The sequence below is a fragment of the Opisthocomus hoazin genome, chromosome 8, assembly GCF_030867145.1.
Source record: "Opisthocomus hoazin isolate bOpiHoa1 chromosome 8, bOpiHoa1.hap1, whole genome shotgun sequence".
Classification (NCBI taxonomy): domain Eukaryota; kingdom Metazoa; phylum Chordata; class Aves; order Opisthocomiformes; family Opisthocomidae; genus Opisthocomus; species Opisthocomus hoazin.
Window position 1 is genome coordinate 67,990,345 of NC_134421.1, and position 24,485 is coordinate 68,014,829.

The window sequence follows — 24,485 nt, forward strand, 5'->3', positions numbered from 1 at the left end:
CAACTTCGACACAACGTGGAATCACTGTTTTAACTGTCACCTTCCCATTCAGTCTCAGGTCTGTATTTCGAAAGCAAGCATTCTGCTCTTACCGGGACTTGTGAGGGCTCCCAGAGCACCAGTCGTTGTGGAGAGAGGATTTGCATTGGTGGTGGTAGCTGAGGTTTGGGCGGCGGCTGCTGCGGCTGCTAAAGTCGCCAAATTCTGTAATTGTAAAGCGTTCATGCCTGCGTGAAGAAGCAATACGGTTAATTAAAACACGTTATATCTATATCTATATATATAGACAGATACAAAGCTATTTTCAATGGACATGGAGCTTGGGATGTACCTTGCCAAGAGATTCATTTCTTCTTTTCATTCCCAAGACATCTATAATCTGGGAACCGCCTCATACAGCCCCCTAACAGCATCTCTCATCGCTCTGCCTTGGAGCTGAGAGAATACAGCAAAGGCATCAGGCCATAGTTCACGAAAATTAAACCTAGTCTGTGCCGCTTCTATAAGAGAAGTGTAGAATTAAGTCATTTAAACTCCATGTGAAGCCCAGACACAATACTATTTCCTGACACAACAGGGGGTGTAAAGAAACTAATGTTTAAAACACATTCAGGACAGGGTCATGTAATTGGGGTGATTACAGTTTGTTTCCCATGTCCCCTCTGAATGCATCAGCTAAGGCTACACTGTGCAGTAGCCAATAATTGTGCTGATTCTCCTTTCTATGGTTCATTTCTAAAAACACATCTGAACTAAGAACATCAAAATTGGTATCAGACTGATCACAGAGCCATCACTGAGGTAGGGACTTTCAGGCCATAAGCTACGGACTGTAATATCAGGTCTACTCAGTCATCTGTCACTTCATTTTTTTAGATGTGGGAGAGAGATACCTGCATTTCAACAAGGACCTTCAAAAAATGCATGTGTTTCTATAGCAAAGGCTTTAATTTACATGGCAAATCAAAAGGGACAAACAATAAATAGAAATTACGTGAAACGGAAAAAAAGATGATTAAGGAACAGTGAATGGCCTTCATTTGACTCAAATCAGAGGGACAGGAATCTGTCTCTCCAGGAGCCTTCCAAAGTACCTACCTTCTACCTTGGACTAGACAAAGTATTTAGGCACTTTAAGGTGAACTGCTTCAGTAAGAGATTAAAATGCAGATACAAGTTAGGTGCTGGCGTTAACCAGACCGGACCCTTCTCAGGATCCTCTGAATAAGATACAATTGTCCACAGAGGCGATGATCAGGCTGGGTGTCTGCATACGGACGTGACAGAGATTGTTGACATGGCAGTGGGAGATCATCCTTTTTGGTTTGGGCACACGAGGGAGATCTCTGCATGCTGCTAGAGCCCTCAACAGAATTGACAAACTGCATAAAACCAAAATACTAGAGGAGTTTTATTACGTTCTTGCAGTTCTGGTAATATAAGTACACACAAAAGGTTAGGTGGTAGGAAGAGCAGCACCTTTTTTAAACCAAGCGATAGAGCTGGGAAGGCTGCATGAGTTTTGCAGAAACCCAAAGAATAGACTGAGTGCCTGGCAACTTGTCCAATTTTTTCCGAACGTTAAGTTTGTCTAACAAGAGATATTACTTCTCCCTGCACACTTCACTTCTCAAACCAGGGGAACTTAATAACAACTTGGAGAAGATGAAAAAAAAAAGGTTAAACAGAATACTTTGTAAGTATGCTTGAGAAGAAAAAAAATGCAATGACAGAGAGTATTTTGTTGGAATTGAAAACTCCTGCAATAATGGAGAGAGACAATACTTTCAAACACACATGTTGCAGACTCAGGTTGGTACTATCAACGAGCCCCACAAAGAGGTATTCTCGCTGTCCCAGCACTAGGAACTCTGAGGTCAACCTTGATATCAACATATAAGTTGTGGGGTTTTTTTAATGAAAAAAACCACAAATTTAAACACAGCTTGGTCCAACAGGCAGGTCAGGTCTCAGGTGAGCACCTAGCACGGATGAGGTTCTCACTTCTGGGCCTCAGTCAGATGCTCAAAGTCAGCTCAGATGTTGGTGCTTTTGAAAATGTGACACAATGACAACGTCAGGAGTAAGGTTTTAATTGATCCAAGGTCCACCGCTTTGTAGTCTGGAATCTGCACAACACACTTGGAGGAATTACGTAACCAAAAAAATTCCTTCAGGTTTCTTTTGAAGGCTAATGACCATCTTAAAATATACGGCTTTTCTCAAACCCTACCAATCCAAATTATTTTGCAAAGAGCAATAATATTACCCTAGTCATAAGTCATTATATACCTAGACACTCAGGTGTAACCACTCAACAAAGTGATCATGGGTCACTGTTGCAATTTGGTCAGTCTTCTAAACCAGCTCTCACAAAGTTTAGTTACTTAAATAGAAAAGATAACCTGAAATAGCAAAACTGTACCTTAATTACACGGACATTCTATAAATACTAAAGATTAGATATAGGATACCCAAATGAATAGAATAAAATTGCTTAAAACATCTCAGATCTTGAACAAAGTCACCTTCTAAAGCAGAAAATGTTGACTGAATACTTTAAAAACCTTTTATTTTTACTATCAGTCTAAAACAAAGTTTTGGAAGCAATATCATATCAATAAATACGTGTCTGAAACCAAACATGGTAAGGAAATTCGCAATAGTTTTCAAATCCTATCGCTGGTTTAGCTTGAGAACTTTTCAGTCAAAAAGTACCATTCAGATAGAAATTCAGATATGCAAGCGCTGTACTGCTTTTTTTAATTACTCAGATGACCTACTAGCTTGCCTCAGGTGTAAATTTTTTTTTTGTTAAAAAATCCTCTTTCTTTACAATAAGATTCTGCAGATTATTGCAAACAACCTTTTAGGGATGGAAAAGACTTAAGCTGGGGTCCAGCTCGTTGCAAACAAAGCAGACAGTGGTTCTCAAAATGAGATATGGAATCCATTTTCATCCTGGATTGATATTTGGTCCTCAAATACCACTTTACCTTCCTCTCTCATAAGAAGTATAAGTAATTCAGCAAAGAATGTCCAGCAAACATTGCTGGTCATCACTGAGGCCGTATTTCGTGCCGTGCAGAAACAGAGATTTGGGAAAGCTGTGGGTTGCTCTCCATCGTGGCAGCATGGTTTTCTGTCACCCGCTGGTTAGCTATTCATCAGCAGGATCAGTCATAATCAGCTTATATTTCTTCTGTGGGGAGGTTTCCACTTTGGACTTCTACACAGCATACATGGGAGGATTAAATAATAGCCAAAAAATACAGAAGGGTACTAGAGGAGAGACCGCAAAATAGCTTCACCTAGAGGAAATCCCACATGCTTCTGGAAAATTCATGGACTTGGCTCCAAACCTCAGTTTGGACGCAAATGGATTTTGAAGCAATTCAATAGTGCTTTTTCTATTGCATTTTGTACACACGGCTTTGTCCATGCATGCTAGGCTGAAGAAGGCAACGAGCACAGAGGGCTGTGAAGCTGGAAGGCAGCACACGCTCACTGTGCAGCACTCAAGGAAAGGTACAGCAGGCAAGGCAAGGTCAACAGGCAGCACATCAAACTACTGCTCGCTCCGGGCTCGTGCAGCACCGTCACGCCTGTGTGGATGCAAAAGAAGCACCAGCATTGCCTCATCCCCAAAAAACAATTATTTAATAGTGGGATGTTTCCCGTGGAAGCACAAGATGAACCCATCAACTTGAGGTATGAGTTTCAACACCAGAAAAAAATTAGGGAACAAGAGCTAGCAGTGACAAAGTTGTCTCCCCACCCAGCCTGTTTTACTGGAGAGGTGACTAGAAGACACTGGCCACAAACCATCTCTGCAGATGTTGTAGGGGGTCAGCTTCAGTGCCTTCAGGAAGAAAAAAGGCTCGCTGCTGTCCCACACGCATATGCAAAGGACAGTGAAGAGCCCTGGTGAACTGAGCACCCGAACGTGACGGACAGCATGGGCTCATGGCACCCACCGTCATCCAGCACGGTCTAGAGCTGATTGTGTCAACAGGTTTATCACTTAATATGCATCCTCTTTAGGACCCTCGGTCTGTTCATACATACAAAAAATCAGTCCTGTCATCACTGTTTCACGTTCCCCAGGCATTTTACCATCTCTGCTCCCTCTTTATTGGTTTCTCCCATCAACTTGTCAAGTGCATCAACATCTCACTTGCTAGGACAAACTTGGAGGAGGAAACCAAATGCTCTCAAGTCTCAGACCCAGAAAGCACTTTGCTTTCAAATGGGGATTTTTGGTTCAGTTGAACTTCAGCCAAGGTACAGTTCTGCGGGACTGATCTGCTCTCTCTTTCTCCTCCCTTTCACACTCTGTCTTCACACATCTCACATCCTACAGCTTTTTCATAACAGTCCCAAATCCCACAATAGAGCTGGACCGCAAACAAGGAGATCGTTTTTATTGGAAAGTGCTGCTCACTCAGCAAATGCACCTCTCTCTGAAGAAATGCAAATTGCTGAACGCTGAAGAACAGCCTCATAGGCAGAGCTGCACATGAAACATGAAAATCCCCCTGAAGGGGAAAAAAGAACTGGGTAAGGAATAACTCTTGATCTTCATGATGGAGACGATGTTGGGAATTAAAAGGGAAATGATTAAAAAAACCAGAATCACAATACAGTTTGATTCCATTTTTAATAACATGTATTTACCAACGTGCTATCAGCTTGGCAAATATTCAAGATTGCAAGGAAATTCAACTTTCATTTTGTTATCTGGCAGATTAAAAAAACAATTAAATTATGTACAAAACAGATGCACAGTATGCCTTGCTAGAAACTTAAGATTTAAAAAAAAATTATTTATAAGGATAGGGGCATGAAAATTTAATTTAATGTTCACCTTAGGTAATTTTGTGTCTTATTGTTCACAGCAATTACCATAAATCTACATATCAATAAGCGAGAACAGATGTCAGTTGTTACAAGTGCTTGCCAATCAGGCCTGTTAGAAAGTGACAGATGGATGGTGATAGAACATTCTCATAAGGCCTATTAGCACATTCGCAGGAAATTTCTGTAGTGCTGCACAGTCACAGATGCAATTCTGTGAAAACACGGGGAAATCTGAGAGCACGAGATTTACATTTTACAACTTCTCGTGCTGCCTCCAATGAAAACTTTCATACAATGAAGCAATTTGCCCCATTTCAGTCACCACAGCTTTTCTCCTGTGGTAACTGTAAATTTGGAATTACTGGGTATTTGTAGAGGAGGCAACAGAGTCATGAGCCGTTCCTGAAGACCTCTTAGGCCTCATCAGCTCTTGGGTTTCCAAAACCATAATAAAATCACATTAGGAAACAGTCAGATTTGCTTGTTGAAGCAGCTCCTAATAAAGGAAGGCACTGACTACATTTTAGAGACAATATATGCACAGAAATCTTCAAGGTCAGTGGTGATGACCAGAGTCAGATCTGGATAGCTCATAAGCTGTTCCCAATATCCTGACTTCCTTTTGTTTGGAAATTTTATCCTTCCTAATTACTAGGATTTATTCCTTCAGAATCAAATCCTGACTGCAGCTTAAAAAACGTGGATTAAGGTAAAATTTCTCATCTCTGGGCCAAAAAGCAACCATTTGGTAACCCTCACGTCAGCCATTCTGGATGCTGATATTAAAAACTGGGGTAAAGGCTTTCTGACCTGTGTCTGGAAGAGTGCGATGTTCTTCCAGCAATATTCTAGGAGTTAAAATAGACACAAGACCTGGACACTACCTCCATCAAACCACATCTATTCCATACCTACCTTTAGAAAAGCTGCTTATACGAACAGTGCTTAAGGTACCATTTAGTGTTTGATTTAGCAAAGCCCTCAAAACAACTTCTAAGTCCACATTTGATTCTTCCCTGTTTTTTAAGAGTACGTGCTTCAATCTGACTGAAAGTCAGAGGTACTAGTTGACTCGCACAGGATTTCAGTGCCTTTTCAAGTTATGCACGCTCTAGACACGTTCCTGGCAAGAAACGTGCTTTTCTCCACTGAGACTTCTCCAGCCCTAGTGGGAAGGATTCATCTGCTCTAACTATATGCAAATAAAAGTTACTCGCCCAGGCTCTTGCTACAGTCAAAGGAGAGCGAGGGAGCAGCTGAGCCATCCCATCCTAAACCAGACAGATGAACCCCAGCCCCTGGCAGGACGAACTGCAGCCTGCGAGTGACTCCCTCTTCACTGGCAGCGCAGGGAGACCGGGCGCCTGTTTCCAAACTGCTGCGATTCAGTGGGATGGATTCCACCCACAGAAGATCCAAGGCAACAAAAAGCCCTTCTCCGTCCTTTCACCGTTTAAAGAAAGCCCAGTCAGAGCTACAGATCTTATGTCCAAACTGAGCCAAACTTCCACATCAGGCACTTTTACCACCTGAATAAGCAGGTCTTGTAAAGCGCCTAGTGTTTGGTCTCCTCCTTCCATAAGCAGAAGCCACGTGTGGATTGAGAGCAGCCTCAATTGCTTCAAACTTTGCCTCTCCAAAAAACGCTAAAGGGAGTTGTTAAATTTCTTAGCTAAAAAAAAAAAAAAAGCAGCTAACTGTGTGGGTTAAATGAAGCAGGACTTTCAATGGAATTACTGTTACAAAAGCTCAATGTTTTTAGTCCCTGAGGTCAACATTTTCCAAACTGGTGGTTATCTTTAAGAAACAGCTATCTCCCTTGAGTTGGAAACAGTTTCTAAGTGACCTTTACTTTTAATACGATATCCCTAAAGAGGTCATAGCAGGAGAAGCCCTCTTTCAGTATGGCTTTGCTGGAACGAAGCCACCACAGAGTCAGAGGATACAAAGGATTCTTGGGCCAATGCAGAAGCATAGAGCTTTTGTGCAGATGGTCCTGGCTTCCAACTGGTCCCTCCAGATCCACTGAGCCAGTCCAACAATTAGAGGAAAATATTCAGAAAGCAGAACCTCACAGAGTTCATCTCACCCCATCTGCTCCTACAGACTCTGCAACAGGAGGAAATCTGGCTTGGGTAACAGAGGAAGGGTGAGATGGATTGAACAGGGCTCAGAACGGGCCAGAAGTTCAACCCAAAATGCAACCAAACTGTGAGAGAGTTTGGAAAGGACTGGAAAAAAAACACACATTGGAAAAATATACAAAGTCCCAGCTGTAGAGGGTTTAGGGATCTGAAAGCCAAAGCAAGAAAAGCCAAAAGCATGGTTTCTTCTCCTTCAGAAAGCAAAATACACCGTCTGTTTGATGAAATTCAGGAGTCCCTTTGTGTCTTTTATGAGCACTGTACATGTTTATATGTCCTGAATAGTCACATACACAGAAATATATCTGTATGAGCGAATATTTATTCCTGTCAAAACACTTTACATCAATGGACAATAGAAAATCTTCATAGATCGTATATTTATGAACACTTCCATTTTCTACAATCACCCTACGTAACACAAAACCTCCCTGTTTATACTGTCTGAGCAGTACTTTCCAGGTTCTTCTTAAACAGGTAGGTTGGCTTAAACAACTGCAGCTTTTAGGACCTGATCCAGCGCCAGCCATATTCAACGCAAATGTTCAAGTGACATCAATCTCCTTTGAACTAAGCTTTCCAGGCAATCTGTATATATTTCAAGGAGGAATCTGTTTTGCTTGAAAGGTTGCTAGTGCTTAATGTAGCTTGCGTTGTCTTTTTAAAGTAAGACAATCCAATCACACAATGTGATTCATCTACATTATTAGCCTTCCCCCAAGACAACGCACACGCTAGACACCGAGGCTTGAGAGGCGTGTGAGAGAAAACACTGCCTTTAAATTAGCATTAGCAGATATTAGAGGAGGGGAGGAAAAGTGAGGACGTGCTCACTAGAAAATACAGCCTCGATGATAGTATGTGCTTGCATATTTTACAAAGGACGGTGAGGCAGACTTTGGCAAGGTAGGGTTAACTCCTGTAATCAAGACCAGGGGAGTACTGTAATGCCACAGGCAGCATTGCCAACTCTCCCAACTCTACTATCAGTCTCTACATATTACACACTTTTCTTCAGGTTGGCTCCTGAAATAAAACAATTTCATGAAAATCTCATTTTTCCATAAAAATGAGAAAACCTAAAGTGGAGAATCAAGTGTGGAACCTTAAAGCTTGGAAAGCTAGATGACAAACTAAAGGGAATTTAAAACTTCACACCGAAGGTCAGTGTCTTTGCTCGACTAGCAAAGAAAATTGCTCTGATTTCAGAAATAGTATCGCTGAGGACCACATGGCAAATCTTTCTTCCCATGCGCAGCAGGGGAGGGCGCTGTGTCCTTTCAGTTCAGTACAGAGACAACACGCGCTTTTGCAGTACAGATAAATGTTTGCAGATCCAAGGGTGGGTGTCAGGAGGATGGGACCAGACTCTTTTCAGTGGTGCCCAGTGACAGGACAAGGGGCAATGGGCACAAACTGAAGCACAGGAAGTTCCAGCTGAACATGAGGAAGAACTTCTTCCCTCTGAGGGTGATGGAGCACTGGAACAGGCTGCCCAGGGAGGCTGTGGAGTCTCCTTCTCTGGAGATATTCAAGACCCTCCTGGACAAGGTCCTGTGCAGCCTACTCCAGGTGACCCTGCTTTGGCAGGGGGGTTGGACTAGACGACCCACAGAGGTCCCTTCCAACCCCGACCATTCTGTGATTCTGTGATTTTTCGGAGGAGGAGGAGGTGGCTGTATTAGTAGTCCCAATTTAGAAAATGTGACTTCATGGAGACTTAAGCACAGAAGAGATGTTAGAGCCCTGACATGTAAGAGTGATAATTCAATGGCTCAAGTGGCTTTTGATAAAACTTTTAGTGTCTGAATTCACCCATTGACTTAAAAGATAAAAGCTGGACTCCTGAAAATTCAAAGAACTTGCAAACTGCAATGATGCTTCTTCTTTCGTAACTTACTCCATTCCGCCTAGATTTTATTCTTCACCTTGAAATACTACAATAATAGGTAATATACACAATACGGAAATACCTATTAGATTCATTTTTCTGAAATGAATGTATACAGCTCAAGTTAAAAACTCGGCCTTTACAAACATTCAAGGATGGCTTCAGCAGGTAATGCAAGACCTTGCTGCAGCCACAGGATTATTTTCTATTCCTTTCATCAAACATAATAAATGCATCTTTAATACACAGCATAACAGTACTGCATGACTTCTGAGGAGAGGACATGAACTCTCAGTCCTCATGATGAAATAACGCTTAGTCTTTGGCACTTTCACGCAGAGCTGCAGCTTGGAGAGAAATTTAATATCCCTAATTTGACCTTGTACACCAAGGTTTAAGACTTACACGTTTTGGGGAAAGAATGGAGTTAGCTTCAAGCTGTTTTGGTAACATGAATATAAGATTAAAAATACATATTTTCCAGGAGAAGCAGTCAGTCATTAAATTATCCCATAGATGAGAGCATTAGCAATTTAAATCGGTAGCCAAGAAGGCACATCCCTCAAGTAACAACGACGTGCCACTATGATTTGTTAAGATGACTTTCTACTAATATCAAGACCATATGATTTTTAGAGAATAAATCACATCCCAGACTGAGAGCCCATCCTGAAATTACTTGACTAAAATTCTTAGTCTTAACACAGTTCTTGAAGACAAAGCTGAATGTACACTAAAAGTGAGAAACTTGCAACAGAAAACTTCTAAGTGCACCTAATGCAATGGATATCACATTATTTTTCCTGGGTGTCTCAATTCTTTTATTTTGTAGACCTAACAAAGTATGAAAGCATTAAACACAATCTCTGAGCTCAAAGCCACTTCCAAAACTGCCAAGTATAAAACTGTTACTGAACTGCTGTGTTCTGTTTATCATATTAAGATACTTTTTTTTTGATGAAAATATGCTAGATTACAAGTGTAACATAATAGAACCAGCAAGCACTGCCAGCAGGTCTGAGGAAGAGAGAATAATTCAGAGATATTGTCATCTGTAGGCCAATTTATATTGTCAGACAGCAGGTTCACATTAGTCTATGATGTCACTGCAATAATGGCATAATGTAACGATTGAACAAAGAATACCTGTGGGGTATAGCTAGATGGTGCGGTATGTCTATACTTGTTAAAGCATTTCAGGATTCACTCAAAGCAGAATCAGCAGAAGCAGCAGACCAGGATTAAAAGAGGAGTGAGAAAATGGTGTTCGTAAAGACTTCCGAATATTTCAGCCCGTGTTTTGTGATGATGAAGGAAGCACAATGTTGTATTTCATTGATTCCGTGGGCTCATGATTAAAATAAACTAATGTAGCAATTTAGGGGTTTTGTGTTTCTTTTTTTTTTTTTAGCCTCTAACAAGAAAAAAAGCTTTTTAACAGTTTCTCGCGGCAGGCATAATGTGCATCTGTGCTCTGATTTACTGCACATGCTGCCTTCTCCAGCATCATGTTAAGTTAGGGTATCAGCATGGTAGGTCACACAGTGGGAGTGACCTTTCGCTAATCACTACACATCAGTTACTAGTGGCACACAGCTCATTACTAAGAAACCCTCCAACTAGCTGGCTTTCAAATCCGCTCATACTTTGATTTTTTTTTTCCCTTTTCTTTCTTTCTTTTTTTCCCCCCAGACTAAAGATTATACTTTTACATAAAAGCTTCTGTTGTGTAATTTTGTCAACTAGGGTTCCAAAGTCAAAAAGGCACCCAGTTAATTTTCCGTGATTATAAAAGGAGCCTGAAAATTCCTACTGAAGGTAGGTCTGTAATCTTGGGTTTCATTAAAAAGGTCAGAACATTTTTACCCACCATGTAATATTAAAATGTTTGAGGGCTGCCATTAATTTGATTTTTCAGGACACAGAAATCTCACTGGAGATTAGAATGTAATCCTGCTGTTGCTTTACTGAGACTTTTCATAGGGTAGGATACGGCTGCGGGGACTAAGAACTCTCCTGCAATTTACAATTCGTTACTTTGGACAAATGGCAGGTGACTAATGCAAGACAAACTGTTTGCACAACCTGGGATCACTGGGTTTAATTTCAGTTTCTGAAAGAGGGAAGAAAGTGTTTCTATTGATGTTGAACCGCGAGCTGTCCCCTGCCAATACATCTGCCACATTTAATACACAACACGCTCCCCCCTGCCCCGACAATGTGATTATTAGAGGTACAGAATTCAATAGCTTCAGAATACAAAACATAGCTGGAGCAAAATGAAATGGTTTTTAACTTACCGGCCATTTGCTGAATGCCGCTGAAGGCACCCAAGTTACTGGAGGAAGTTGCTTGCTGCAGAAGCTGCAAATTAACAACACAACACAGCAATCCATCTGACATTCATGTAACAAATGAAGATAAACCTAAAATGAGCTATCATTCCACATTTGGAGTATTTACGCTTTCCTTTACATTTATATAGTCTCTTGCTTCTGTCTATTGTTGGAATGAACATCCCTAGAGTCAATGCTGTAAATCCATATTAATGTCTAATCTCTATTAAGAAACACAGAGACACAAGGGAAACTCAATAACATTGCTGCTTTAAAACAATTAATCAATTTATTCTTTTTAACAACCAGGTGTTAAATCTATTTAAACCAACATAGCGTGACTAATTACAACCCTCTGTAGTCTAGTAGTTACCATAACTCATCTCTGTCAATCACGGTCCATTCTCCCCCACCCCTCTGAATTCATTTTTTTCTTTATTATCTTTATGAATCAAGCAGAGAGACACTCATTAGACTGGTATTTGTATATAACAATTTAGTCTACTTCAATATTAATTAGCCTACCTCAGTACTAATATATATTTTTAATTGCCAGGTAAATTGCTGTTTATAATTATATCACTTTACCAAAGCATTGTATGCATACAAATGATATATTTATGCATACACAGTACATATATACGGACGCATCTATTTGTCTAGCTCGGAACCATCAGGAACTCTCCAAGTTATCTACAAGCTGCTCAGGAAGACTTCTCAACTCCAGAGCCCACAAGGCAAAGGCTCCCCCTCAGCCACCCAGGACCTAAGACAGGTGGCTGTGGAATTCAGGTTTCTCCCACATGGGCAGCAGCTAATGTCTCTTTCTCACCTTACAAATGCACCAAGGAGAACGCCGTGTTAAACTGATGAGAAGCAAATTGCTTTCCTCGGCCGTCTCTGCCTTCTGCAGAAGGCAGTATGAACCACGCATTAAAGTGAACGCCATTTCCAAATGAGAATGTGGAAAAATAGAGGATTGAACCACAACATTCTACTTAGAGGCTGTGCCATACAGATATGGCCTCTACCAGCATTCAGCTGCTCATTTGCCCTCCCCTAAGGAAGAACTTCAATTTTACTCCAGCTACAAAACAACCAGACTCCAACACTCAAACGAACAACAAAACTAATAGATCAAACTTTATTCTGCAGCACGAGTAAACTTCTAATGCTTCCCCTGGACAGCATGGACACATCTTGAAATGTTTATTCAAATTCTGTTCCTCGTTATTTATTTTTAGACCATGTGATAAACACACAGATTTTTTTTTTTATATAGAAGAAGTGATGCTATGTATCCTGGAGGACTTTGCAACTTATTGCGGGGAGTTTACTATAGCTGATTTACTACGGTTCTAAAATAAAGACAGTATCATACAGCCACCGCCTGCATAGTGGACTTACAGCTAGGTACTGTGGTGTGAGTCCTCCAAGACCTGTGAGGTTTCCCCATGTGGCAGTATTGAGCTGTTGCATCTGCTGTGCCAACTGCTGCTGCAAACGCCGCTGCTCCTTGTCCTTCTGCGTGTCGGCAAACTTCACCACGATTGGCGAAGAGCAGCCCTGTGGTTAGACAGATGGGGAAAGACAGAAAGGGTTAAATCACACTGGGTCACCCTCGCATTGTGAGCTCAGCCATGTCCCTTCAGGGCCACCGGCAATGGCATGACCTGATCGCTCACCCTCTCTTTGTGACCGGCATATGCAGGACCGCAAGGACTGAGATTTTCAGCTTCTCAGGAAAAGAGGCTATGGAGAAATTATTGATTCCCCAGTTCTTTGTATGAAGCACCTTTCCTCAGGCTCTCTTTTCCTTCCAGCTATCAAAACTGCTGCCAGAGACAGCAAAGTGTACCAGTCCTCTTTAATTAAGCTTCACAGTTGATGAGATGGACGTGATGCTGTCTGCAGTCTGTTTTCAAGGCATCGCAAAGGGAGAGGTGTCCAACCTCCCCGCTGCCAGGGACCACACAGCCAACACCGCCATGCCACCACGGCTTGGCTGTGCGGGCACGCTCGGTGCGGCCGGCTTGTGTACCCTACGTAAATAGACTGTGAGCAACAGATTTACTTCAGCGCCCGTCATCAGCGGGTCACTGGTCCTTTTCACACCAAGGACCCTCAGCCCCAAGTGAGCGCAAAGGGTGATGCTGCTAGGACAATTCACCCACCTGTGGTCTGCTCCCAGGCACGCTTTGTACCAAGCACCCTTGAGATGTGAAAAAAGGGCAGGACGCAGGCCAAAAGGGACTAGTTCTGGTGATGGCAGCCCATTCCTGACTGCCACCATTTCTTCTACTGCTTCTCTAGGCCTCTCGTTACATAATATGGGAGGACTGCAAGACACCTTAGGAAAGAGGGAGGCTGTAAGAAAGAACTAGAGATCTGGTCTGTAGCCTACTCCTCACACACATCCGAGGGACCCCTGAGAAGAAGTAGAAGGTCATGGACCAGGTGGACTATTGAAGTAAGCTGGATATTTCCCTCGGACTTCAGGTTGGGTATTCCTGGGCAAAGTCACTGAGAGAATGAGACGTGAGTATGAGAAGTCTCTGTTGCTCCTGATCTACTTTTTTTCCCTCCGCTAAAATAAAAAAAAAATGTTTTCAAATTTTAACCTTTCAATTCTTCATTTTTTCAAATCAAGGGAGCAAACTACATACTGCAATGATTCAGTTCTTCAAATTAATTCAAGCATTTTGTGAGTCATAGAAACTGTCAATCCATTTCATAGTTTTCCAGCTTCACAGGATCCAACGATTAGCTTCCCTCCACCCTCCATGCTTCGTTACACTCATTTCTTGTCTAACTTCAATCTGAACACAATGGTAGGAGTGAAAAGTGACTCAAGTCCAAAAAACACAGCAGCACTTTAGCCAAGGTGTATAGCGTGGGATGGGGAGCGGGGTTAGGCTTAACCAAACTCTTCCTATGGCTGCTCTCACAACACTGCGAACGTCTTCGACAAGGTCCTGTCCTCTATTATTTACAAAAAGCAGCCATGTACCTTTTCTCTGAAGAACCTCCCATCAGGGCAAACGCTAAGAATATTCACAGTTGACAGATGAAATGATGAAATAAACCACAATAATAAAATCTCTCGTATGAAGATCTCCCATCAACACCGTTCCTTTAGGATTATCTTAGAAAATCATCACTTGTGATTTATTATTCCACCTTCAACTCCTTTCCTGTGCGTTTCATTGTAAAAATGTCTTTCAATGTTTCAGTGAGGAAGAAAGGAGACACGTACCACTCCAGCAATCAAATAAAGATTATGAAGGAGTCAGCTTGGTACACAATTACCTCTCCTCAGTGCTTTTTATACCAATATTAAAAACAAGACCCTTTAAATAAAAAAGTAAGAAAAAGGAGCTGGGGGGTGGAGGGTGCGAGAGAGATTTTTCTGGTTTCACTAATTAAAAAAACAAGCTGTTTCTATTTAATATGAGATTTGGTAGCACTGGGCTAAGAACAGCTAGAACTTACTGCCTTCTACCTAGGTGTACAGGAGAACCAAGTGTATTTCCAAAGAGATCGAAATAAATTTCAAAGGAAGAAATATCATCTGGCTATCTCCGTTCTCAGTTCAGCAGCTCAGCACTCAACACTACGGCTGATATCAAATTTATGAATGCTTAAATGTCAGTAAACTGTATAAAAACAATATATCTGCAATTTATGAATCTATAATTCATTTTTTCACTGTCTGCTCTATATTTCATCACTTCATCATTTTCAAGAGAGCAAACATTCTGAAGACTGAAATTATATGTAGCAAGTGGCTCTATATGAGAAAAGGGTTGTTACTGTTGCATCAAATTTACTCCATGATAACAAATTAGTGTCTTTTACTGGTGCTGCGTCTGAATGCCTTAGACAAACAAACAAACAAACAAACTCCACAGAAATGAGACAGAAGAGCAAAAACTTAGGGCAGCAATTATGTTTTTTAAAATCAGTTGATTCAACCAGGTCAGAAAGTCAGGTGGAAAGAGTAGTCAGACAATTCGTTATTCTAGGAGCTGTGTTCATCTGGCCATCAACCTCCTCATTGCTCTTTTTTAGCCCACTTTGAAAAATCATCTTGGTCAACGATGTGTGCCAAAGCACTGAAAATAATGAAATCAGAAAAAAATTCTGCAGTACTCGCATTGGAATGTCATTGCGTGCTACATAGTGTCCTCCCAGCCCACTTTTGTTTGCAAAAAACATGAAACAAAAGTGTCCAAGGAGCACTCTTTCAGGCTGAGAGTTGAGATTTAACACCAGCTAACCCAAGTCACCTTTGTACTACAAGAGTATGGGCAAAAGCAAGCAGAATTTTTTTTGCTTAAAGAATGATTTCTGCTTTATGCTTTTCCATTTTCCACCTTGAGAAGAAGTTCCCAGCACATGGGTAAGGTGAATCTCCCTTCCTCATCCAATGGCCCGGTATCTCCACCCCTTTTAGCGCCATTTTCTTCCCAACAGCTGGTGCTGCCTTCACGTTTTCCTTTGTGTCGGCAAGAGGGGACGTACGGACTCTGCCGAGTCCCTCGCCCTCCGAGCTGGAGAGTCACTGCTGCTCTCCAAGGAGGGACCCTCAGCCTAAGCTCACCGGGCACAACGACCCAGATCTTCAAAGGGCAAAATATTTGGAATCGCCTGGCCAGTTTGGGGATCTCATTGATGATGTCTCTAAAGGTGTTAAGAAACATTTTCATCCAAGAGTAACTACTCTATAGAGCTAATGTCGACAGAAGTATCACACCAAAACGCAGCCTCAGTGGGAGTACTGCACACAGCGGAAGAATGGGAGAATTTGTCTGGGAGGTATTATCTCTTTAATTTTACCATCTTCTGAAGCAGAGCTGTGCAAAATTCATTTCACTAGACAGAAAAATACATTAAAACACATGCAAAAATATAGGTAAAACACAGCGTTACCAATAAACATTTCCTTTTTACTTGGAATCAAACCCAGCAAAACATACAGATCTGACTTAATGGAGCAGTGCATGGCAGACAAATTACTACGAATACTATTTCAGAGACTCAAAGTGGCATTTTTTTTACAATATACTGTCAGACTGCATAGATTGCACAACATCAGCTTTCTAGTAAAGATCATTTCAATTATTCTCATCTCATTGGCAGATTCTCATCTAAAACTGTACACTCGGGGTCTAAAAATGCATTGCACTGAAAAGAAAACACAGCGATTATAAAAGAAGCTCAACCAAATTCACACGTGATGTTTGGAAAGACAATAGCTTTGCAATGCCAGTATCATTACTCGTAGTATACAGGAAACAGTTAGTGACATTTTCATGCACTGGATTTTTATCTTCTCCTTCTTCTTCTCCTCTCTCCGCCCTCCCACCCCTGGTCTCCCCCCTCGGCTCGTTACACAAAGCACCTAACGACATGACGCAATAATGATTGGTTAGCACCCAGCATGCTTTGGGAGACTAGAGCATTGCAAAGAAAAATCACTGAGGGGGGCGAAAAAATATCGAAAGGTCCTGGTGGAGAAAGAAATAAAAAAAGAAACAAGTGCACATAACATCAATGCCACCTCTGAGAAAAATCATCACTACACGAAGATACAGTATACATAATACAGTATAACATGCACTCTCCAGTGATAAACTAGAAGCTCCAGAGTAAGTAAAGACTTCATACTTGTGCGGGGGTTTTGTGCAAAATTCTGAAAGACCATGACAAAAATCACAGACTGGAAAAAGTTTTGAGCTTGCCAGACAAGCCGTGGCATTCGATCACCACTCCAACGAACAGATCATTAGCCTGCAGCTACAGTCACATTAAGTGAAGAGGTTTAAAGTTTGGTGTTGCTCATCACGATAAAATACGAGGCCGTAGAGGCAGTTTGGGAGGAGATAAAGAGCGTTGCTTGAGAGGGGCCAGCCACAACGCGGCTCGGCAGGGAGTGCCACACTTCGCTATGCTCTGTCATCATTAGCATTTTTATTGGCTACGTGAAGAAGGAGAAATCATATTAACTTAAGAAGAGATTCTATTTGCAGAAAAACACATGCACTAGTAAACTCAGCGTGGCCAGGTTAAATCTCTTGAGCTTTTTCTCAGAGCAGCGCAAACCACAACACTTCAAAATCTATTTAAAAGAAACAAAGATTTTACTTTGGGGGGTGTGTGTTAAAATTAAAGGTAATTTACTCATCAGATACACTCTGAGCAAGACCGAGGAGCGGTATTCACAGCATTTTTATTTTCCGCTGAATGCCACTGAAAACAGGATCAAGAGCCGTGTTTGGATACCACACAGTAGCCTTATGGTGCGCCTGCAGGTCATGAGGAAAAATCAGCTCCACGGGGAGAGGCAGAGTGAGTCGGTAAAAAGTTGAAATCTGTGATTGTCATGTGTCTGGTCTGGTCCAGGAGAGCATGGCTTTACCATTCGCAATCATTTGCACAAAGAAAACAAAGAAAGGGCAAATGATACAGTACTGTACCTCCATGGTCTGAGACTGGTGCATGGCTTTGATTGCATTCTGTGCCATTGCCCTTGTAGAAAATGTGACAAACGCACAGCCTGTGGGAACAAGGGGACAGGGAGCAGGAAAGACAAAAAACAACAAGACAAAAGGGTTGGACGCTTGTTAAACCAACACAGTCTACGAGAACGGCCACAAGACGACACTGTTCTCAGTAGTACATAAAAATAAACAACTTCTCTAGTTTATTTATCGACAGTGCTGACTTGCTAATCTGACCATAGATGAAAGAAAAAAAATTAGGTGGGGGTGGGGCAGGAGAAAGGGTTTTTTCCTTTCCTTTTTTTTTTTTTCTTTTTTTCCTTTTTTACTTTAGCCACAGGGTTTAAAATGAGTAAGGCTTTATGTCGTCTTTGGATTGCATAGTTCAGTCTATTCAGGCCATGCATTAACAATTGCTTGCTATGGCTTCTGTGCAGGTAAATTGTGGATAGTGACTGGCATCACTGGAAGCTGAACTGGGAATTTACGAGTCCATAACGTCACGTGTTTCTGTGATGCACCAAGAACAACCATACAAATAAGGATGAGAAAAACTCCACTGTGCAGCCTGTGACTAAGTGTGAAAAGACTCAGACAAAATTCAGTAATGTAGGTGGAATCCCAACATTTAAGAAAATAACATGTTAAAAATAAAAATCTTTATGATATTTGTTTCTCCGAGTCCTAGGTACAAGTATAATTCTTTGATCCATGAAAGCTACCACCAACGTGATCAATTCTGAAGGTATGTGCATGAATGACTAAAAAATCACTTTTCACCCTCCTCAGCTGTTTAAATCGTCATGAAAAGCCAGGAGGCTAACGCCCGGGCTATTTTTCCGCTCTTTTACTGTTGTCAGTCATACCTATACTGGGCATGGCACAGGTCAACTTTCTTAGTGCATGACTTACTGCCCTTTCGCCTAATAAAAACATTGCCTTCTGAGATTTACATTTTATTCTTCATGCACCCTTGGGCATCTTAAAGAAAAGGACTGTGAAATTAATGCAGATTCAGGCTGATTTTGTAATAATACCATGGCATGCTAAAAGCTTAGCTAAAGCAACACAGACTTCTTTCACTTGTGATCTCTAATGACTTTAAAAGTGCATTGATTTTCAGCTCCCTTAGCCTTGCACAGTTTGAACTTAGGTTTCAGAGAATAATTTAGTGTTCCACTCAATTTCCTCAAAACATTATTATTATTACTACTTAAAAGATTTCCAAATGAAGCAAATCTAAGCACTGAGAGGCTAAAGCATATTGTCATTTTAGAGCTAATGCATGAAAACTACATTCTGGCATCAAAAATACAATATTGTTGCCCCTGTGGCCAATGGGCAAAATAAACCATTCTGCAATCCAACAAGCAACAGATTGTTTGGTTTATGCAAATCAATTTGAGGCATAAAATACCTTTTCTTTTTCGCTCCGTGTGTACCTGGTAAGATTATCAAGTCAAGACTGTATTCACATTTTAATCAAACAACAGTAAGAGAAAGCAATGCCTGATCATTACCCAAAAGCACTACATCTAGTCATGAAAATAAAGTCAATGCATTTTTGCATCATGCGGTATTTTTTTTTTCTCTTGAATGTAAAGGCCCTTGATACAAAGAGAACCTAAGCTGGCTTATGCACCTCTGACTGATCAGTAAGAATCATAAATCAGAAGTCAGAATTCTTTTACGCAAACTTCACAGCAGTGTCGTGACTCTTTACGTGTTTCTCAGGTAACGTAACAGCTGATGATGTCTCACTGCTGTTTAGCCACACTACGTGTTGCCATACTGTTCTTATGCAGCAACAAATCTCTGTCAAAGAAAAGGACGTAACAGAACAGCTTTCTGTACGGCAACCTAGACAAAATGTGCAGTAGAAGGGTAAATAAACTACAGTACCTCTGCTAGATTCCATCTTGCTGCTGTGCACTAAAATTAAAGAGGCCCAAATTCACCATCAGTCTCAAAGTAATCTCTCTTGAAAACATTTCTGTTATTATCATTAACAGAGGAGATAACACCAAGAGTTTTCATTTCTCATCTTGCAAATTCAATGGGGGATGAGCACAAATAGAGATATACTGGAGGGCAGGCAAGAAACCCCACACAGAGCCTTGATAATACTGTTTATAATGGTCAAGAAACCGCTTCATTCACTTGTTTCGCTCTCGTTATCCAGGAGTGCGTGTACCACAGTGACAACTATTGAATGGAGGTTTAGAATGCATAAGAAGCATGTAAAACGTCAACAGAAATCAATAAGACACAGTTTATGCATTTATCACAATTTCTACCCAGCAGAACTGCTGTAAGTAACTTACTGAGAGATGCTGCAATTAGCAGGTCTCAAAAGAAATGTGAATCAGCAGAGAAATAAAGCTGCACTCCCATCCAGATAAAGCAGGCTCGCTCTTCCCTCCCTCAAGCTTTTTCTCTTTTTAACCACAAAGCTCAGCTGCTGGGGACCTTCCGCACCCAATGCTACGGCAAAACCTCCCTCCGCGTTCCTCAGCCCAAATCCATTTGCGTGGACCCCGCTGCCTTTGTCGTGGACTGAAAAGACCTTGCTAGCAGATCCCTGTAAAGTGCCATATAGCGAGCTAGCAATTTAAAAGAAACTTGTTCTCGGGGCAAGGGGAATGCCTGATGAATGAGGTTATGCGGCTTCAATATGAGCATTTGGAAACAGCATTCCAGAGAGAAGACGAGACTGCATTTTAATTACGGTTTGCCAGCCAGAGGCTACAAGGTTAGGTCCCCTTGTTATCTCCAGGCAGCAGGCCATTTCCCACCGATGGGACAGTGGCCATTTGCACAGTAAATACCCAATTTTCCTCAATAACCACGGTAAAAACTCAGTAGGCAACTTTGTATCTAAATTATTTGAAAACCTAGACCTTTGGTTGTTTCCATGAAGCACCCCAATTAAAGGCTAGCTAATTTAACCATCTTTCCAGACGTTGCTACATGTATTCACATTCAAGTGTTATTTTTTCAGCTACCAAACCTGGACTCTCACACACAAAATTTGTATATTTATTATGTGTGGACATATATTTTATTACATGTGAAACATGGGATCCTATATATGTTTGAACCATGGGATCCTATATATATTATTAAGTGTGAACCCACACTGGAGGGGAGCTAAGCCTGTATCATAGGATGCAGTACACTTAATCACCGAACTTGCACATATAATTTCAGTATTCAGAAAAGCTGCTCTTCTGTGATGCTTGTATTCTGTGCCGCAGTCTATGGCAGTACCTTTGTTTTTCTATCTGGGGTGCATACGCACTTTCGGAGGATGGTTTTGTTGGGCACCTAGAACTTAACCAGAAGCTGTTGTCTAAGGACACTGGATTTCCCTTGTTTAAACCAGATGAGCTCTGCTGAAGCATCCTGTACTCTTGCCGCAGGAGTTGCTGAGGGGCTGGGAAAACCCTTGCCAGCATAGTCTCACTCACTGTGTCTCATGGATACAGGTAGTCTTTTGGGAACATACTGCCAGCTTTAGAACCCTAAATCACAATTCTAAGAGGACAAGACTAATCAGATTTCAGGCCTCATGGTGCAAAGAAACAAGAAAGATTTCCGTGGCCTCTTACCTCATCCTACGGAACACTGCATGGGCTGTAGCGCTGTGGGTTGAGGTCTTCCAGACCAACAGTTCCAAGCAAACTATTTCTGTTCTACCATACTGAGTCCTGACACTTCAATTACTGACTTCTTACTGGAGCTATGGAGCTCTCCGGGAGAGAAAATGTGAAGAGGGGGATATTTCTATAGTGAATGCCTGGAAATTACTTCGTTTTGTACCACCAGCTATCTAACCACAAAAAAAAGTCATCCTTTTGTACATACAGCCAACCTGCAAGTCACCTTGCAATTATTTATCACCTCTGGTTTCAGAATGTCAGGGATCACTAACAGAAACAAAAGGGGAGGGAGAAAAGAGGTCTATGAGTTTTAGTTGCTTCTCCAGGGCTGCCTTCTCACCCCCTACACCAGATAAATGACTGACCGGGGAAAGGCTCCTCAAAGTAATTTCCTCCTGCAGGCAGAAGCAGAGCCAGCCCTGTCACAGAGGAGATTTGGGAGCACATTATCACATTGGCCATCTCGGCTGAGAGGACATCTAAACTCCCAGGGTTGGTCCTTACCCCCCTCCCACCCTACAATGAAAAAGAATTTTGAAGAGCCTGCAAAATTCGAAAATCTTCCTCCTCAACCCGTGCTGTCCCAAACCTAGGGCTTGCTGCTCGAGCGACGGAATTCTTTGAAATACTTAAAAATGCTCAGCACTGCCCCATCTCAGCTCCTGCTTCAGTCGCTGCTTCTCATCTGAGGCTTTCATGGACTGTTTCAAAACGTTCAGTCAGCAGTTCACGCACAGTCTAACATAACATCAATACTTGCAAGCTGCAAGTGAAGGAGAACGTTTTTAAGTATGGAGGCCTCAAGGTAAGGGGTCTGCTTTCATATCTAGACAAGAAACCTCCCACATAAAACTACCATGGTCCACCAGCGGTTTTAAAGCCCCCAAACCCTCAATGAAGGCAAAGGGAGACGAAAACCCCTAGTGATTTTTGCATTGGGCCTAAAGTTAAAACCGGAAGTTTAAAAACCAGGGCTTTAAAGTTCTCGAGATGAAAGAAAGGCAGATGTAATGAATTTTTTTAAAAAATATATCGTGACCCCTCTGACACTGACGAAGGCTGAAGAGATTTCCAAAGTCATCCGAGCAATCGCAGCACCACGTCCGGTGGCTGCGCAGCTGATGGTGTCACGGTTGCACGACAGCCTCCTACGTCACCAGAAACAAGGTTTTTCTCCACTTTCTGTGAAGAAACAATAGCGAAAAGCTGCCAAAATGCTCCTGCAATAAGTATTTGGGATCCTCCGAGATGAAAGACTCTATTTAAAGGAAAGTCAAGGCTTGAATAAAAAGCTATGGAAATTGAAGCAGGATAAAAATAAGCTCTAGTTGTGTTAAAATATTTCTAGCTGAGATTGCGAAGTCGACCTTCCCTTTTCTACACTGTGCTAATGTTGCACAGTCTGAAGGAAGGACCAGCCCGGGAAATGGCCTTTTACTGAGGACACTGCACAAAAATCTTTGTGGTTAAAATACATTTCAGCTACACATTGAGACACTGAATTGGTTATTGCACGGACATCTGGTCATTAGGTGTTGCTTAAGACACGCAACGACAGCTCTGAGAGCAGCTCCGCCCGAAGCAAAGCATTTTGAGGCAGTCACAGAGAAGCTCTCCAGTCTACGCCCGTCAGGCACACACAGGCAACACCAGGCACATCCTGTAAACATGCCCCATCTCTTCGGCTTTCCTAACTTCTCTTGACTATCAACCAGATTCTAGATTTTAAATTTCCTGAAGTCCACGATCCCCTCGAAGCGTTTCTAATTGGACAGTCAATCAGCCACCCTTGAAAAGAACAGGTTTCAGTAACTGGAATTCGCACAAAACCAGAATCAAACTGGTACCAAAGACCACATTCTCTAACAGTGCCTCGATGACCCTCTTGCTGGGACAAAAACTCCTGTAAATTATTTCATTTCAGACTTCCCTCTGGGGAGGGACTGCTGCGAAGATGCAGTGACGGAGATCTGAGATGTAGAGTCACCGGTTGAAGGCCAGCAGAGACACTGGTCACTTGGCCGCGCTCATTCCTTCCAAACTTTGAAGGAGTTTCACCAGGGGATAAAAAAAATTGAATGTGCCACAAAGATTAGAAAAAATTAAAATGTGACCATATTATAGCACAAGAAACGAGGCATCGAGGTGCTTCTGAAGAGCAACCAAAAATACAGCACTTCCACCCTGCTCGTTTCCCATCGCTGATACATAAGGGAGAAGGTGGCCCCTAATCCAGGCTGTTCCCGAGGCTGGCACTTCACAGCTCATGAAATGGAGCAGCAAATATCCATAAGGAAAAACAAACAGGCATAAAATCTCCTCACCTACCCTTCGCTGCCATTGATTATGATGAAAATACTAATTTTCTTTTACCAATTCATCAAAACCTTGATCTGAAAGTTATGAATGGCTTTTCACAAAATCAAATTGCCTGACCAGGGTATAACTCTCTGTGCCATTTCCGACCTGCTCTTCAAGCAAAGAAAAAAAAAAAAAAAAAAAAAAAAAATCCCTGTAATCAATGTCTGCAGAAATGTTCGCTTGTCCCAAGTGCCTGGCAATGTTCTGTTAAAAAATCATACAATTAGGAGCCTAGAAGATGTAGGAATATGCATTTGGAGCTTTTCCACAATTTTTATGGTATATCCAGCTGTCTGTACATGTTATTAGCAGGTTTTTTTCAGCGCATGCTATTAACCCAGTTGACTTCTTTCTGGTATCCGTTCTATAAATCTGCACTTAGCAATACAGCAGAATAATTTGCTGTGTGGTGCTCCTGTGATAAGAGGATTTTTTTTATCATCATTACGGACGGTAATAATTCCTAGAGTGATACAGAGATATTGATCCACTGATCTAAAAAAAAGCATTTACAAAGGTAGAAGAGCATCGCTATCCTTATTTTCAGGAACGGGATAACGGAGAGATGACGAGAGACCAACTCACCTATGGTCAATACAGCACCTCAGTGGCAAAGCTACAAATTAAACCTGGGTATTTTTGGCTATTTTTGCACACTCCAGCTATCGCTGCGTGGCTGGCTGTGTCGGCAGCTGTGGTCACGTAGACATTACACAGTGCTAGGAGTC

General features: G+C 41.7%; 1 protein-coding gene across 17 annotated transcripts in view; it reads right to left on the reverse strand.

The window, feature by feature from the left end:
- Positions 1-24,485, reverse strand: part of CELF2 (CUGBP Elav-like family member 2) — a 571,124-nt gene that overhangs the window by 40,908 nt on the left and 505,731 nt on the right. For all 17 annotated transcript variants that reach the window (XM_075428972.1, XM_075428969.1, XM_075428973.1 and 14 more), the window contains 4 exons: positions 17,711-17,790; positions 12,639-12,797; positions 11,196-11,259; positions 93-227 (listed from right to left, as the gene is read on the reverse strand). In XM_075428972.1, coding sequence (XP_075285087.1) covers positions 93-227; positions 11,196-11,259; positions 12,639-12,797; positions 17,711-17,790 — 438 coding nt within the window. The remainder of the gene's footprint in view (positions 1-92; positions 228-11,195; positions 11,260-12,638; positions 12,798-17,710; positions 17,791-24,485) is intronic.